We start from the raw sequence: 18,398 nt of genomic DNA, 5'->3' as shown, positions 1-18,398 counted from the left end.
GAAGCAGTTGACTACTGCACCTGCGTTGGCCTTGCCGAGTGGGACATGTGGATATACAGTTTATAGTGATGCCTCCTGCCTAGGGTTGGGTTGTGTTCTGATGTAACATGGGGAATGTCAACACCTCTAGGTTTAGGTAGTTGAAGAGTCATGAGAACAACTATCCCACTCACGACTTAGAACTTGCTGCAATTATCTACACCTTGAAGACTTGATATCACTACTTGTATGGGGATACCTTTCATATGTATACCGACCATAAGATCTTGAAATACATATTCATTCAAAAGGATCTCAACATGCATCAGATACGATGGATAGAACTCCTTAAGAACTATGATCGCAACATTTTTTATCACCTAGCCAAGGGCAATGTGGTAGCCAATGCACTAAGTAGAAAAAATACAGGTATGTTAGTTCACCTAATAGTTTCAGAATGCAGGGTAATAGGGGCTACACAATATATACGACTTCAGGACCTAAAAAGGGTTACATGTTTGGTCCACCTAACTGTTCAACCTGAGTTGATCCAGAGAATAAAGGAAGCTTAATCTGACGATTCCACCATAGCAGCTCTCAAGAAAGATGCAGAACAATGATAATTTCGAGTCTCTACCAATGGGTTGCTCAGATTTCAGGACAGGGTATGTGTTTCATGTGACAATGAGCTGAAAATGGACATCATTACAGAGACTCATAGCTCAAAGTTTGTCATGCATCTTGCAATCACTAAAATGTATCAAAGTATGCGAATCTAGTTTTGGTGGAATGGGATGAAAAGAGAGGTAACCGACTTTGTTTCTAAGTATCTAGTGTGTCAGCAGGTCAGGGCAGAGTATCAGCGCCCATACAATTTACTTCAGCTATTATCGATTCCGGAGTGGAAGTGAGAACACATCATAATGGATTTCGTGACAGGATTACCTATGGCACGTTTGGAACATGATGTTATTTGGGTAATTATTGACTAGCTCACCAAATCTTCTTACTTCTTGGCCATCAAGATGACCAACCTCTTGGACAAAATAGCAAAAATATATATCCGAAAAATAGTCAGGTTACATGGAGCGCCAAAGACAGTAGTATTCAACAAGGACCCCAGGTTCACTTCTCGGTTCCAGTATAGTTTTCAACAAGCCATGAGAATGAAAATGTCTCTTAGTATCGCATTCCACCCTCAGACCGATGGATAATAAAAAAGGACGATCTGCATACTGGAGGATATGCTCTGAGATTATGTTTTTGACTTAGGGGCCATTAGGATGATCATTTACCCTTAATAGAATTCGCCTACAATAACAGCTACCAAACAAGTATCGGCATGGCTCCGTACGATGCGTTATATAGCTGCCCATACAGATTGCCGATCTGTTGGGAATAGGTGGGTGATAGGAAGAACATCTAGACGGTTCAAAGTAGGCAGAAAAATTATGCGGACACCTAGATGAGAGATTTGGAATTTGATAAAGGTGATCAAGTGTTCCTCAAGGGCACATATTTCAAGAAAATCAGTAGGTTTGGTAAGAGGAGAAAACTAAATCTTTGGTTTATTTGGCCATTTGAGATCTTAGACAAAATTGGTACCGCCGCCTACAGACTGACATTATCTCCAAAACTATCTAGAGTCCATAATGTGTTTCATGTGTTCATACTACTCAAGTACAACTCGAACCCCTCTCACATCTTGGCCCATGAGCCCCTTTCACTACATGAGGATTTGTCCTATGAGGAGGTACCAATAGGCATTGTAGACCAAAAGAGTAGAGTATTCTGCAACCGAAAAATTTTCTTCGTTAAGGTTATATGACATAATCACACATAGAGAGAGGTCACATGAGAGCTAGAATCAGACTTCAGAGTCTAGTATCCCCAACTACTTCATTAAGTGAGAGGGAGACAAATTTGAGGGACCAAATTTCTTTTAAGGGGAGAGAGTTGTAATACTCGGTCTTGAAATATGGTGCGGAATTAATTTAAATATTTTAAATATATAAGAATTTATTTTTAAATTAATTTATTTTAATTTTTTGTTGAATTTATAGAAAAAAATAAGTTAGGAATGAAATTGAAAATAATTTTAAAAAAAATTGGTGAAAATTTGGGTTATAGGGTTTTTTTTTTAAAAAATCAGAAACTAAAGGTCAAAATGCAAATAAAAAAAATTTTGTCACGTAGGACCGCCCAGTTAGCAATCCTGATGAACCGAATTACGCTGCGTGGCAAGTCACCCTGACGTTGGTGCCATGCAAGATGTCACACGGGCGATCCGCGTGCCCCGCAATCGAACGACCCAGGTTAGATCCCACACGCGTGGACGGTCGGGATTTTTTCTCCCTTTAAATGCGATCAGACGGTCGAGATCAAATCGCAATGAATGATTCAGATTCATTTCTTCTTTCAACGCGATCGGACGGTTAAGATCAAACTCGAACGGCCCAGATTCGTTTCCTCCTTAAGCGTGATCGAATGGTCGAGATCAAATGCGATGAACGGTCCAGATTAACGTAATATGAGTATAAATATTTTGCATCACACCCAATACATAGGAAACCCTACTGTGAATGTTACCTCAGTTAGACGGGTCTAGAAAGTCCCTTACCAGTAAAGTTTGGGAGATATGATTCACCTTCATACCGGACAGGATATCAAGGTGGTGGAATATTTGACGCTCATTACCGGACGGGATATGAGGACGACCGGTTAATTGTTTGATTGGATATTGGGTTCACGAGTAAGATGACATCTCTATAGACCCCTAAGGGTACTGGTAAGTGGGTAAAAATGTAAAATGATCATTTTTCGTCATCCTGTATGTGATAAATAATAATACATAAATATGAGTTCTCATAAGTTATTATTGGAAAGACTTGTTACATAATGTAGAATAAATAGCTTTCTTTATAGCAAATGAATTTACATTAAATTAAGAGTTTTATTAGTTATTTTTCTGATTTTTCCTTATCTGTGATTAGTATGATATTTTTATTATGTTAGTGTAATTTACCCATTCATTAACTAATTTAGATCAAAAGAACCAAAATTCAGATCCCGATCAATAAAAAAATTGTAAATAATTCGTCAATTAGACTCCCTTTAAGAGATAGTGAAGATCATTCTAAAATTGCTTAATTATTTATCTTTCGTTTATTTTTTTATTTTCGTTTGTTCTTTTAAAAAGGATATTACTGTAATTTTATTAGGCATTTTAACTTATTGTATAAAAAATGTAAACCTAATTTTATTATTTCGCTTTCAAATCTAATTTATAATTTTATTTCTATGTAAGTTCTCTGTACCTTTACACATTATAAATATATTACTTTACTTCAACAGTACCAATAAGAAAATTCTCTTGTATTTTACGACTACCAAAACTTAAATTGTAAAATGTTGACATGGGACTACTGTTGTAAAGATCAGAGAAGAATCTTGGGACAGAGGAACCAGATCTTGTTCCAATTAAAAACAGAATTCAAAAAGTACTATTATTCAAATTAAACCAGACGCAAAGAAAATGAGTTTTCAAGCAGAATTTAACAGCATTGCTAACTAACATGATTGGTATTTGAAATTTATTGCACATTAAGCTTGTTACTTTCTTTCTCCATCATTTTGTGTACAGACAAAGAAGACTGCGAATGAGATCTCTTGTGTATTTTTCCATCCAAACTTGACTTGTAAAAATATTAACGTGAAACTATCATTATAAAGACTAGAGAAGAAGCTTGCAACAGAAAACCAGACTTTTATTCCAATTAAAACCAGAAGCAAATATATACAAACATTCAAATTAAACTAGAAGCTAAGAAAACGAGTTTTCGAACAGACTTAAACAGCACTGCCACTAACTGTTCGAACTAAAAGCATTCAGAAAGAGCCCCAAAGGATTCAAAGCACACTATACCGAAGAACTTGATCAGAAGCAACCCCCACGGAGACGCAGGACAAGGTGAAGAGTAGACTCCTTTTGAATGTTGTAATCAGCAAGGGTGCGTCCGTCTTCCAACTGCTTCCCTGCAAATATCAATCGCTGCTGGTCTGGGGGAATGCCCTCTTTGTCTTGAATTTTGGCCTTCACATTATCAATGGTGTCGGAGCTCTCGACCTCCAAAGTTATGGTCTTGCCCGTCAGGGTCTTGACGAAAATCTGCATTCCCCCGCGGAGACGGAGCACAAGGTGAAGGGTAGATTCCTTTTGGATATTGTAGTCGGCGAGGGTCCTGCCATCCTCTAGCTGCTTGCCGGCGAAGATCAATCGTTGCTGGTCTGGTGGGATACCTTCCTTGTCCTGAATTTTGGCCTTCACGTTATCGATCGTGTCGGAACTTTCGACTTCCAAAGTAATTGTCTTGCCCGTCAAGGTCTTGACAAAAATCTGCATTCCTCCACGGAGACGGAGCACAAGGTGAAGGGTGGACTCCTTCTGTATGTTGTAATCCGCGAGGGTTCTGCCATCCTCAAGCTGCTTCCCGGCGAAGATCAAGCGTTGTTGGTCTGGAGGGATGCCTTCCTTATCCTGGATCTTGGCCTTCACGTTGTCGATGGTATCGGAGCTCTCCACCTCCAAGGTGATGGTCTTGCCGGTGAGGGTTTTCACGAAAATTTGCATGCCTCCTCTCAATCGAAGAACGAGATGGAGAGTAGACTCCTTCTGAATGTTGTAGTCAGCGAGAGTGCGGCCATCCTCCAGCTGCTTCCCGGCGAAGATCAAACGTTGTTGGTCCGGAGGGATGCCTTCCTTATCCTGGATCTTGGCTTTCAGGTTGTCGATAGTATCGGAGCTCTCCACCTCCAAGGTGATGGTCTTGCCGGTGAGGGTTTTAACGAAGATTTGCATGCCTCCTCTCAATCGAAGAACGAGATGGAGAGTAGACTCCTTCTGAATGTTGTAGTCAGCGAGAGTGCGGCCATCCTCCAGCTGCTTCCCGGCGAAGATCAAACGCTGTTGGTCCGGAGGGATGCCTTCCTTATCCTGGATCTTGGCTTTCACGTTGTCGATGGTATCGGAGCTCTCCACCTCCAAGGTGATGGTCTTCCCAGTGAGAGTTTTCACGAAGATCTGCATATTTTCTAGCGAATATAGAGAAATTTGATTTGATGAAGAAAGCAAGTAAGAGTTCTGATTGTTGAATCAAAGGATAATTGTTGAGGAAGAGGAAGGATGATTTTATAGGGAGGAGGTAGCCGACGTCGAAATTGAAAAACCGGATCCCAAATTGAGATTTCTCGAGAAAGAACCCGAAACAGGAGGCGGAAAAGAAAGGAATGAGTGGTCAACAAAATCCGCGGGCGCAAGAAAGAGGACTCTGGAATTGTCCACCGACTTCAAAATTGAGAATTTCTCGGGAATAACCCAAAACAGGAAGAAGGAAAAGAAAGGATACAGTGGTCAGCAAAACCCGCTGCGCAAGGAAGAGGACTCTGGAATTTTCCGCCCCTTTCCAATTCGTTCTGGTTACTCTTCTTTTATTTCACAATTATTGACTAGTTGGCCCATCTTATAGTTTTATAATTTAATTATAAATATGTATTTATATATAATTAAATATATAAATACATATATAAATATATGAATTTATATACATAAAATTAAATATATATAATAAAATTGATATAATTAAATAAATTACATACATATATATAATTAAAAATATAAATACATAAATTTAATTATATATATTAATATATATTTATATATAAAAAATATATTTATAATTATATATATATATACAATAAAATAAATAAATTCCATTATAAAAAAAAATATAGTTTTATAAATATAAAAATTTTAAAAATATAACACTAGTTCAAGTAGTCCAAATACAAACATTTAATAACGTTATTATTTATTTTTAAATACAAATTAATCTAACATAAATTAAAATACAAATTAAACTATTGTAATAAAATAAATAAATATAAATATTTACATAAATTCCGACCAACCATAAAAGGAAATACGATACATCATGCAACATAAATTCTACAATATTCTTATATCTAAACTCAAGTCTTGTATGTTGATTATAACATCTTTTGTTTTCAAATACCTACAAAAATAAAAATAAAAATAAACAAAAATAACAAATTAACAAGTTTTTATAAACGAATTTAAGTTTTAATATATATCATTATCTAGTTCTAGAAGCAAATTTTTTAGGAGATTCTTGCAACCTTTAGGAGAACAACTTAAGAAATTAGAGTAATACTCAAATTAATTTTTATGTAATTTAAATTAATTTATAAATATAATTTTTTAATTTTTTTTAATTTTAATTTAGTGTAAAAATGAAGAAAATTTAATAGATGATGAAATTGAAAATAATTTTTAAAAAATGAGTGAAAATTTGGGTTCTAGAATATTTTTTAAAAAAAAAAACAGAAACTGGAGATCAAAATACAATTTAGAGAAGTTGTGTCACGTAAGATGCCCAGTTAGCAGCCCTGACGAACTAGAATGCGCTAGTGGTAACGGACGCTGACGCGGTGCCATGCGGGAGGCCACATGAGCGATCCGCGTGTCCGCGATTGAACGGCCTAGAATCGCTCCTGCACGCACGGACGAGCCCGATGCGTTCCCTCCCCAAACGCGATCGGACGGTTAAATTTAAACGCGATCAATGGTTCAGATCCACTTCCTATTTAAATACGATCGAACGGTCTAAGTTAGATCGCGATGAACGGTATAGATTCACTCCATATTTAATCGCGGTCGGACGGTCCAGATTAAACGCGATGGACGGCCCAGATTAAATAGGGATGGATATAAATAACTTTATTCACACCAAACCCTAACCCTAGCCGCCAAACACTGCCCCCCCCCCCCCCCCGGTCAGAGAAGAAAACCCAGTCGCTGGGAAGGAAGCCGTCGCCACCTGCCGCTGCGCTGAAGCCACTTTCGACAGCCAAAAGAGGTAAAAATTTCTCATTTGCTCGAAATTCAATTTTAAACACCCCAATGACTAAATTGGAGCAAAAGGACTGGCCGATTAGTCGAAAACTGCGAGCAAAGCTCAACGGTGCTGCCGCAAAAAATTTCAAAAACTGCCTCCGATGAGGCCCTTCCCGATTCTCGTTCTACGAAATTTTTTCACCATTGTAATCACTGTTTCCTTCTCTACATGTTGACTAAAGCAAAACACCCAACCGCAAAAGTGAGCCGGCGAAGCCGCCGCACCGGAGAGCCCCGTCGCTGGTGAGTTTCGATTTTTCATTTTTTTGGGTCAAACGAGACCCCTTAACGTGTTTTCTCGCAGGGACTGATGTAAAACCGGCCAAAAATAGCCAACAGGAGGCGGATCGTCCCCGTCGACGACACCATCGCCAGAGCACAACGGAGCCGCTATGCCGAAATTCTGGAATTGGCCAAAAAGGGGTTCTGACACTGATTTTAGATTTTTTGGGATATTTATAGGTAATTGTTGTGCATTTTAATCCCCGATGAAAAATTCAGGGAACCCCGAGACCACCAGTAGGCCCAGTCAACAAGTTTAGCTTTTTGGGTATCAATTTGAGTAAGAATCTCTCACTCTATTCTCTGTTATGGAATTAAAGTCAATTTAACAATAATACGGTATTTTGTATAATCTAGAAAATATATATAATTAATTACGGGTTACTAATGGAGGCATAACCGAAAATTATCTACTATTTTTTCTGTTAATTATTTTTACGGTTTGAATGCATGATAGTATCTGATTGATCGATTTTATAGCTTTGAATGTATGTATTATTTGTTTTATGTGTTTATGGTTGAAATGGAAAAAATGGAGATTAAAGGAAAACAAAAAATTGTGTGATTAAGTGAATAGATGAAACGCCAGCCTTACTGGATATCCTAGGAGATGGTAGACGGACCAAGAACATAGGGAACCCTACTATAAACATTGCCTCATAGCGGATGGGGTATCGAGATTTGGTAATTTGGTGCTCATATCGAACGGGGTATGGGAACGGCCCGTTTCACCCTCATACCGAATGAGATATTGAGATTTAGTAGTTTGGCGCTCATACCGAACGAGGTATAGGGACGACCTGTTAATTGAAAATGTTAAAAGAAAGAGTTCATACGTTGTGGGGACATCCTTATGAACCCCAATGGATACCAGTAGGCTGATAAAGGATAAAATTATTGTTCAAATCGATTAAAATCATGATCTGTGTTATGTTATTGTCTTTATAAGTTTTTTTGTAAATCTCACTACGGTAAGTAGGTGATAAAAGATTTTGTTTATGATAAATGAATTCGTTTAATTAAAAGCTCCATTAGTTGTTTTGATTTTTCTACCAACCTTTATTTCTGTGTCGGTGAGTAGCGTAATATTCTTACTGGGCTAGTGTACCTCATTGTTTATTTAATTATTTCAGATAAAAAGGACCAGAATCTAGAGTCCGATCCACAAAATGGTTGCGAGTAGGATGCCAATTTTATTTATTTTCCATTTATTTTCTTAATTTTTTGTATTTTTTTTGAATGAGTAATTCCCGTAGCACTATTTGATACTTTAAATTATTGTGTAAGGAATGTAAACCCTAACTAATCATTTCGCTTCCGCACTTAATTTATGATTTATTTTTTTTGAAATTCTGGGGTCGTTATAGTTGGTATCAGAGTTGTGTTCCTCGGACCCATTCCTTACACAAATTCCTTATGAAACACCAAAAACAATGAATTATCACTCAACCATTCTTTGTAAAATACAGGTACATATAGATGAGGAGAGGAAGACCCCCACTAAACCGAGCAGCCCGGGAGGGTTCGCTTAGAGAGGATATTGACCGGTTATTTGAGATGCTGGAGAGACTCATTACTGTCCAGCAGGCCCAGGAGGAAAGGAGGGAACTACCTGACCCTCCCTCGCTACCACAGGTTGAGCCACCCCTACAGTGGAGGATCCCGAGCCACCCCGGTATGACCCTGGTCCTCCACAATACCACCCGGTACCACCATAGTATGATCCGATGCTCCAGTCACAGTACCACCCGGCACCATCACAGTATGGCCCGGTGCCCCAACCACATTACCCTGCACTACCATAGTACAATTCGGTGCCTCCGCTATATCATCAAGTACCACCACAAGGCATCCAGTCCATCCTTAGCACAGTCTAATCCCTCTTCCACAGGACCCAACTCCTCCCATGATGGACTCAGGCTACATCGAAAGGTATAAAATACTAAATCCATCTACTTTTGCTGGGGGGATCCTCCTTCAAAGAGGCCGAGTACTGGTTAGCTGAGACAGAGAAGGCCTTCACGACCCTTGGGGTGATTTCCGAATAGAAAGTCATCATTCCTACCTATATGCTGGTGGGAGAAGTAGACCGCTGGTGGCAACTCAAGTAGGCCACCTTGCCCGTTCCAGTAACTTGGGAACAGTTTCTGACGGCCTTCCATGCAGAGTACCTTCCAGAGCATCTCTGCTATTTGAAGGAGATGGAGTTTGCACACTTCGTCCAGGGAGACATGACTGTATCAGAATATACTCGCATGTTCCTAGAGTTGGGCCAGTATTCCGCTGAGAATATAATGGATGAAGGCAGGAAGGCTAGAAGGTTCGAGTGGAGTCTCCGTCCTGAAATCAGACAGCAGTTGTATGTGCTCGAGCTTAGTACTTATTCGACAGTTCTGGCCAAGGCACAGTTAATACAGAGGAACCTTTGCACTTTTCCTCCAGCAGTAGGGAACCCCAGGCCCTCGCCTCCACACCGCAAACCAGCACCTACTGCATTCAATAGAATAAGATATCAAGGTCGATGACTCAGACTCCCCCTCAGATTTCAGCAGCAGGACGCGGTAAGATCTGTCAACACTGTGGCAAGGATCATGGGGACCGACCCTGCTATCGTCTCAACAACACCTGTCGCATATGTGATAGCGCCCAACATTATGCAAGGGAGTGCCCGAGGAACCAGAACCAGACCAGACCTCCTATCCAGAGCAAGGCTTACAATCTCACTCAACAGGATGTAGAAGCCAATCTGGACGTGGTACAGGGTATGTACACTATCTGTAACCATCTTACTCATGTTTTGATTGATACTGGTGCATCACATTCATTTATTTCACATGTTTTTGCATCAAATCAAATGTATTACCTGAAAATTTTGATTATGTGTTATTTGTGTCTACTCTTGGGAGTAGAACACTACTGGAGAAGGTTGTATACAGAGCCTGTGTCATAAATATAGCGGATAGGAAGTTGAGTGTGGATATAATAGAAATTGATACATGGGACTTTGATGTAATTTTAGTAATGAACTGGCTAGCGGCGTATTACGCCACTGTAGATTGTTTTAGTAAAAAGGTTGTATTCAACCTTCCTAATGAAGAGTCATTTACAAATTAATAAAATTCTTTAACATTTGTTCCCTCATGGCAAATTTTCTTATTATCAAGTACTTTAACCCAACTGTTTTCTCTAACTAGGCAAACCCAAGAAAGAAATTTGTATTCAAGAGATTTCGATAGTTCAAGAATTTTCAGATGTATTTTTGGATGAACTACCTGGACTGTCAGTAGATAGAAAAGTCGAATTCACCATAAATCTTCAGCCAGACACCTAGTCTATTTCGGTTGCTCCTTACCGTATAAGTCGTGTTGAGATTGAGGAACTGAGGAAACAAATCACTTAATTACAGGACAGTAGATTCATCTGACATAGTGTGTCACCTTGGAGTGCCGGAGTCACATTTGCAAGAAAGAGAGATGAGATATTGAGGTTATGTATTGGCTACAGAGGTCTGAACATGGTCACGATCAAGAACAGGTACCCCCTCCCTAGGATCAATGACCTTTTTGATCAGTTGCAGGGTGCCCAGGTCTTCTCCAAGATAGACCTGCGTTCAGGTTACCATCAGATAAAGATCATGACATAAAACATTCCCAAAATAACTTTTCGAACTCGGTACAGACACTATGAGTTTCTGGTAATACCATTTGAACTAACCAACGCTCCAGTCATCTTCATGGACTTGATAAACAGGAGTTTCAGATAATTTCTAGATCAGTTTGTCATTATATTCATCGATGATATCTTGGTTTATTCAAAAAGTAGAGAGGAATACACTTGAGTGAGTGTGGATTCTGCCTTGAGCAGACTACCTTCATAGGACACATCGTATCAAGGAATGGAGTATTAGTGAACCCCGAAAAAGTTGAAGCAGTGCTCGACTGAAAAAAATTTACATCGGTTAAGGAGATCTGTAGCTTTCTGGGGATGGCAGGTTTGTAGAAGGGTTTTCAAGCCTAGCTGCTCCTCTGACTTGGCTCACAAAGAAGAACGTCAAGTTTGAGTGGAACGAGAACTGTGAGAACTAAAGAAATAATTGACTACCGCACCTGTGTTGGCCTTGCTGAGCGCATCGGGTGGATATACAGTTTACAGTGATGCATCCTACCTAGGGTTGGGTTATGTTTTGATGCAGTATGGGAAGGTCATAGCCTATGAGTCCAAGCAGTTGAAGAGTCATGAGAAAAACTACTCAACCCATGACTTAGAACTTGCCGTAATTATCAACGCCTTGAAGACTTGACGTCATTATTTGTATGGAGAGACCTTTCAGATCTATACCGATCATAAGAACTTGAAACACATATTCACTCAAATAGATCTCAACATGCGTCATAGACCATTATTTATGTGGAGAGACCTTTCAGATTTATATTGATCATAAGAGCTTGAAATACATATTCACTCAAAAGGATCTTAACATGCATCAGAGAATGTGGATAGAATTCCTCAATGACTATGATTGCGACATCTTATATCACTTGGGTAAGGGAAACGTGGTAGCCGACACACTCAGCAGAAAACGTAGAGGTACATTAGCTCATTTAATGGTTTCATAATGCAAGTAGATAGGGGCCGCACAACAGATACGGCTTCAGGACCTTAAAAAAGTTACATGTTTGGGTCACCTGACTATTCAACCTTAGTTAATCTAGATAATAAATGAAGTTCAGTCCGCTGATTCCACCCTAGCAGCCCTCAAGAAAGATACAGAACAGGGAGTTAATTTAGAATTTTGAGTCTTTGCTGATAGATTGCTCATATTCTAGGATAAGGTGTGTATTCCAGGTGACAGTGAGTTGAAAAGGAACATCATGACAGAGGCCCATATCTCAAAATTTGTCATGCATCCCAGAAGCACTAAGATGTGTTAAAGTATGCGACCCCGATTTTAGTAGAACGAGATGAAAAGAGATGTAATTGACTTTATTTCTAAGTATTTGGTATGTCAGCAAGTCAAGACAGAGCATCAACGCCCAGGTGGGCTACTTCAGCCATTACTAATTTCAGAGTAGTAGGAACATATCACCATAGATTTCGTGACAGGATTGCTTAATATACACTCAGAACATGATGCCATCTAGGTAATTGTTGACCAGCTTACCAAGTATTTTCACTTCTTGGCCATCAGGATTACCGATCCCTTGAACAAGTTGGCAAGAATGTATATTTGAGAGATAGTCAGATTACATAGAGTGCTAGTAACAGTAGTGTCCGATAGGGACCCCACGTTCACTTCTCGATTCTGCTCTAGCTTTCAGCAAGCAATGGGAACGAAATTGTCCCTTAGTACTGCATTCCACCCTCAGACCGATGAACAGTCATAAAGAATAATCCGCACACTTGAGAATATGCTCCGAGCTTGTGTTCTTGACTTCTAGGGCTATTGGGATGATCATCTACCCCTGATAGAGTTCGTTTATAACAACAAATATCAAGAAAGTATTGGCATGACTCCGTACGAGGCATTATATGGCCGCCCATACAGATCACCGATCTATTGGGAAGAATCGGTGATAGAAAACTGTTCGGTCTAGACTTTATAGAGGAGACTACAACCAAAATACTTAAGATCAGAAAGAATATTCAGACAGCTCAGAGCAGGCAGAAGAGTTATGTGGACACCCGGAGGAAACATTTGAAATTTGAAAAAGGTGATCGGGTGTTTCTTAAGGTCACTCCTTTCAAGGGAATCAGTAGGTTTGGCAAGAGGGAGAAACTAAATTCCTAGTTTATTGGGCCATTTGAAATCTTAGACAAAATTGGTAGAGCCGCCTATAGACTAGCCCTGCTTCCAAAATTTTTCAGGGTCCATAATGTGTTTCATGTGCCCATGCTACACAAGTACAACTTGGACCCCTCTCACGTCTTGGCCCACGAGCCTCTTTCACTCCAAGAGGATTTGTCCTACGAGAAAGTACCGATTGGTATTGTAGACTGAAAGAGCATATTACTCTGCAACCGGGAAATTCTACCCTCATACCGATGGACAGTCAGAAAGAACGATCCGCACACTTGAGGATATACTCCGAGCTTGTGTTCTTGATTTCCGGGGCCATTGGGATGACCATTTACTCCTGATAAAGTTTGCCTACAACAACAGCTACCAAACAAGTATTGGCATGGCTCCGTACGAGGCATTGTATGGCCGCTCATACAGATCGCTGATTTATTGGGAAGAAGTGGGTGATAGAAAACTGTTCGGCCCAGACCTTATAGAGGAGACTACAACCAAAAATAGTTAAAATCAAGAAGAACATTCAGATGGCTCAAAGCAGGTAGAAGAGTTATGTGGACACCCGGAGGAGAGATTTGAAATTTAGAAAAGGTGATCGAGTGTTTCTTAAGGTCACTCCTTTCAAGATAATCAGTAGGTTTGGCAAGAGGGGAAAATTAAATCTCCGGTTTATTGGGCCATTTGAAATCTGAGACAATTAGTACAGCCGCCTACAGACTGACCCTGCCTCCAAAACTTTTCAAGGTCCATAATGTGTTTCATGTGCCCATATTACGCAAGGACAACTCGGACCCCTTTCATGTCTTGGCCCACGAGTCTCTTTCACTCCAAGAGGATCTATCCTACGAGGAAGTACTGGTTGGTATTGTAGATCGAAAGAGCAGATTACTCCACAACCGAAAAATTCCATTTGTTAAGGTCTTATGACAGAATCACACACCAAGAGAAGCCACATGGGAGCTAGAATTAGACTTCAAAACCCAATATCCTCAACTGTTTGATTGAGAGTGAGAGAAAGAAATTTGGGGGATCAAATTTCTTTTAAGAGCGAGAGAGTTGTAATACCCAAATTAATTTTTATGTAATTTAAATTAATTTATAAAAATAATTTTTTAATGTTTTCAATTTTAATTTATTGTAAAAATTAAAGAAATTTGATGGAGAATGAAATTGAAAACAATTTTGGGAAAAATTGGTAAAATTTTGGGTTTTGAAGTTATTTTTGAAAGAAAAATCAGAAACTAGAGATCAAAATACAATTTAAGGAAGTTGTGCCACGTAGGATGCCCCGCCAGCAATCCAGATGAACCAGAACGTGCCGTGTGGCAACGGATGCTGACGCGATGCCACGCAGGTGATCCACATGCCCGCGATCGAATGGCCCAAATTCGCTCACGCGCGCACGGACGACCCGAATGCATTCCCTCCCCAAAAGCGATCAAACAGTCATATTTAAACACGATAAACGGTTCAGATCCACTTCTTATTTAAACACGATCGGACAGTTCAGATTAGATCGCGATGAACGGTCCATATTCACTCCCTATTAATTACGATCGAACGGTCCAGATCAAACGCATGGATAGTCCATATTAAATGGAGATGGATATAAATAACTCTCTTCACACCAAACCCTAGCCCTAGCCACCAAACCCCTCCTTCCCCTGCCGGAGAAGAAGACCCAGCTATCGGGAAGGAAGCTACCGCCACCCACCGCCACGCCAGAGCCACTTCCGACCGCCAAAAGAGGTAAAAATTTCCTCTTTACTCATAATTCAATTTTAAACACCCTTATGGCCAAATCGGAGCAAAAGGATTGGCCAATTAGGCGAAAACTGTAGGCAAAGCTTGGCGGCGGCGTCGCAAAAAATTTTAAAAATCGCATCCGATGAGGCCCTTCCCGATTCCCATTCTGCGAAATTTTTCCACCATTGTAATCACCGTTTCCTTCTCTATCGGTTGACCAAGGTAAAACACTCAACCGTAAAATTGAGTCGGCTGAGCTGTCGCATCGGAGAGCCTCGCCGCTGGTGAGTTTTAATTTTTTATTTTTTTAGGCCAACCGAGACCCATTAACGTATTTTCTCACAAGCATTGATACAAAACCGACCAAATTCGGCTGAAAATGGCAAAAAATAGTTAACCCGAGGTGGATCGCCGAGGTGGGCGGTGCCGCCGCCGCCGCCGAAGCATGGCGGAGCCGCCGTGCCAGAATTTCAAAATTGGCCAAAAAGATGTCCTGAGACTGATTTTAGATTTTGTGGGATATTTATAGGTAATTATTGCGCGTTTTAATCACCGAATGAAAATTCAGGGAACCTGGGGACCGCAAGTAAATGCAGTCAACAAGCTTAGTTTTTCGGGCATCAATTTGAATAAGAATCTCTCACCCTATTTTCTGTTATAGAATTGAAGTCAAATTAACAATAATACAGTATTTTGTAAAATTTAGAAAATATCCATAATTAATTACGGGTTACTAATGGAGATAGAAGCAGAAATTATCTACTATATTTTATGCTGATTGTTTTTACGGTTTGAATGCATGATAGTATCTGATTGATCGATTTTATAGCTTTGAATGCATGTATTGTTTGTTTTATGTGTTTACAGTTGAAATGAAGAAAAATGGAGATTAAAGGAAAACAAAAAATTGTGTGATTAAGTGAGTGGATGAAATGACAGCCTTACTGGATATCCTGAGAGATGGTGGACGGACCAGGTATATAGAGAACCTTACCGTGAACGTTGCCTCATACCAAACTGAGTATCGAGGTTTGGTAATTTGGCACTTATACCGGACGAGGTATGGGGACGACCCGTTTCACCCTCATACCGGACGGGGTATGGAGGTTTAGTAATTTGGTGCTCATACCGGACAAGATATGGGGACGACCCGTTAATTGAAAATATTAAAGGAAAAGGTTCACGCGTTGTGGGGACATCTCTATAAACCCCCATGGATACTAGTAGGCTGATAAATGATAAAATTGTTATTCAAATCGATTACATATGAAACAATGATCTATGTCATGTTATTGTCTCTATAAGTTATTTTGTAAATCTCACTACGGTAAGTAGGTGGTAAAAGATTTTGTTTATGATAAATAAATTTGTTTAATTAAGAACTCCATTAGTTGTTTTGATTTTTCTACCAATCTTCATTTTTCTGTCAGTGAGTAGCGTGATATTCTTACTGGACTAGTGTAGCTCATTCCTTATGTTATCATTTCAGATCAAGAGGACCAGGATCCAGAGCCCAATCCACAAGAGGGTTGCGAGTAGGATGTCAATTTTATTTATTTTCTGTTTATTTTCTTAATTTTTTGTATTTCCTTCAAAAATATAATTCTCATAACACTATTTGGTACTTTAAATTATTGTGCAAGAAATATAAACCTGAACTAATCATTTCGCTTCCGCACTTAATTTATGATTTATTTCTTTTGAAATTTTGGAGTCGTTATATAGACACTATGTTTGATTCTTTCAAAAGATAAATATAAATTTGTGATTTTTTGATCTTCAGTGAGACTCAAACGACCAATTTCTTCGTATAACTGAGTTGATGAAACAAGTTTTGTTGTTACCATAGTATTGAGTGCATCAACAATCATTTCAATTTTCTTAAACGGATAATCATTTCTTGGGATAGTACCCAAACGTCTTGATTTGCTCGGTCTTGAACAACTTGAAGTTTCACCTTCGGATTATGAAGTAGGAGTTTGAGGCATTGGACGATCATGGAAAGATTCCTCACTATTGACGTTGATATTAACATCGACATTTTCGGAACCCATACTCATCACATCCTCAACTCTCGTTGCATTTGTATTAACATTCATATTCATTTGTCTTTGAGAGGTATGTGTTGTGTCGCAACCAACTCCATTAGTTCTATCTCTTCCAAACATTTCCAACACTTTGTTGTAATTTCGAACCTGTTTTTTCTTAAGTCCACTAGCTTCTAGATTAGCCCACTATAAAATATGATGTTAATATTTAAACTATATAAAGTATTACAAATAACATATAATTTACTTTTTGATTTACCTTTATTAGTTGTTACCAGACCTCCTTTTCAGCTTCAAATTTTTCAGTTAACGGATTCCATGCAAAACCACTCAGCCCATATTTGAATACGTTATACCATTTTGAGAATTGCCTTTTTAAATTTTTAATGTGATTGTGGACTCACTTTTTTGCAATTGGCATCTTTGGGTAAGCTTATTTCAAGTCTGGAACGATACAACAATAGCTTGAGTGGTGAATGTTCCACCTGATCTGCTGCCCAAGCAATGTTGAGAGTAAAATGTTTCTACTAATACATCATCCAGCGCATCAGTCCAGTGGACAATGTTACCCATTCAATCTACAGAATTATTCCTACTATCCATTTTATACAACACTGCAACACAAAACTAAGAAATATAAAGTTACCATTAAGAACAAAGTTAACATCAGTCTAGTGGACAAAGTTATCATTGTCAATAAGCAGAACTTCATCAAAATATAAAGTGTAATGCCCGGAAAGAGGGGGGGGGGGGGGGGGGGGAAGCGTGCCACGTCAGCAGCCACGTCAGCAGACCCAGTCAGCAATCCTGGCCAACAAGGACTGCCACGTGGCAAAACTACGTCGACCGGGGACGGGCCACGTTGGCGATCCGCGTGCGCGCGATCGGACGGCCCAGATCAATCGCGCGCACGGACGGCCCAGATTTAATCAAAAACGGACGGCTCAGATTAAATCAAAATGGACGGTTAAGATCAAAAGGCAAAATGGTATAAATAGAACCCCCACACCAGACCACAAAACCCTAGCCGCCTGCCCTCGCCGGAGAAGATGAACCAGAAGCCGGCCGCCGCCACCCGCCGCCGCACCGGGGAGGTTTCCGACCGCCGATCAAGGTAAATTTCATACCCCCGACTCGTTTTTCCACGCTGATTTTCCCAATGGACAAATCAGAGCCAAAATCCCGGCCAAACGGTTGGAAAACTCGGCCGAAAGCCAGCAGCACCGCCGCGCCCCTCCTCGGTTTTTGCCTCCGATGAGGCCCTTCCCGGCCTCCGTTTGATGCAATTTTTATATCACCGTGATCACCATTCTTTTCTCTACAGGTTGACCGGAGCCAAATCACCAAAAGACGAACCTCGTCGGAGAGCCGCCGCACCCGAGAGCACCGCCACCGGTAAGCTTCGGTTTTTCGTAATTTTTTGGCCCCCCGAGGGTCGTGGGTTTGTTTATTCACAGAAACCAATGCGAGTGTGGCCGAATTCGGCTGAAAATGGCCAACCCGAGGCGAACCGCCGCCGCAAGCGGCGGCGCCGACGCCGGAGCACGGCGAAGCCGCCGTGCCAGAGTTGTGATAT

General features: G+C 40.1%; 1 protein-coding gene across 1 annotated transcript; it reads right to left on the bottom strand.

The window, feature by feature from the left end:
- Positions 1–3,725: 3,725 nt before the first annotated feature.
- On the bottom strand, positions 3,726–5,450 carry LOC148253112 (polyubiquitin 4-like). Its single transcript, XM_088207039.1, has one exon. It carries the CDS (start codon positions 5,063–5,065, stop codon positions 3,917–3,919), a length of 1,149 nt encoding a protein of 382 aa, XP_088063165.1. The 5' UTR covers positions 5,066–5,450; the 3' UTR covers positions 3,726–3,916.
- Between the last annotated feature and the right edge of the window lie 12,948 nt (positions 5,451–18,398).

The sequence above is a fragment of the Carica papaya genome, chromosome 7, assembly GCF_054855325.1.
Source record: "Carica papaya isolate Zhongbai chromosome 7, ASM5485532v1, whole genome shotgun sequence".
In the NCBI taxonomy this organism is placed as follows: domain Eukaryota; kingdom Viridiplantae; phylum Streptophyta; class Magnoliopsida; order Brassicales; family Caricaceae; genus Carica; species Carica papaya.
This window is presented reverse-complemented; position numbering and strand designations above follow the sequence as displayed.

Bases quoted from the DNA above. Each gene is read 5' to 3' on its own strand.
- LOC148253112 (XM_088207039.1), bottom strand. From the start codon at position 5,065: ATGCAGATCTTCGTGAAAACTCTCACTGGGAAGACCATCACCTTGGAG.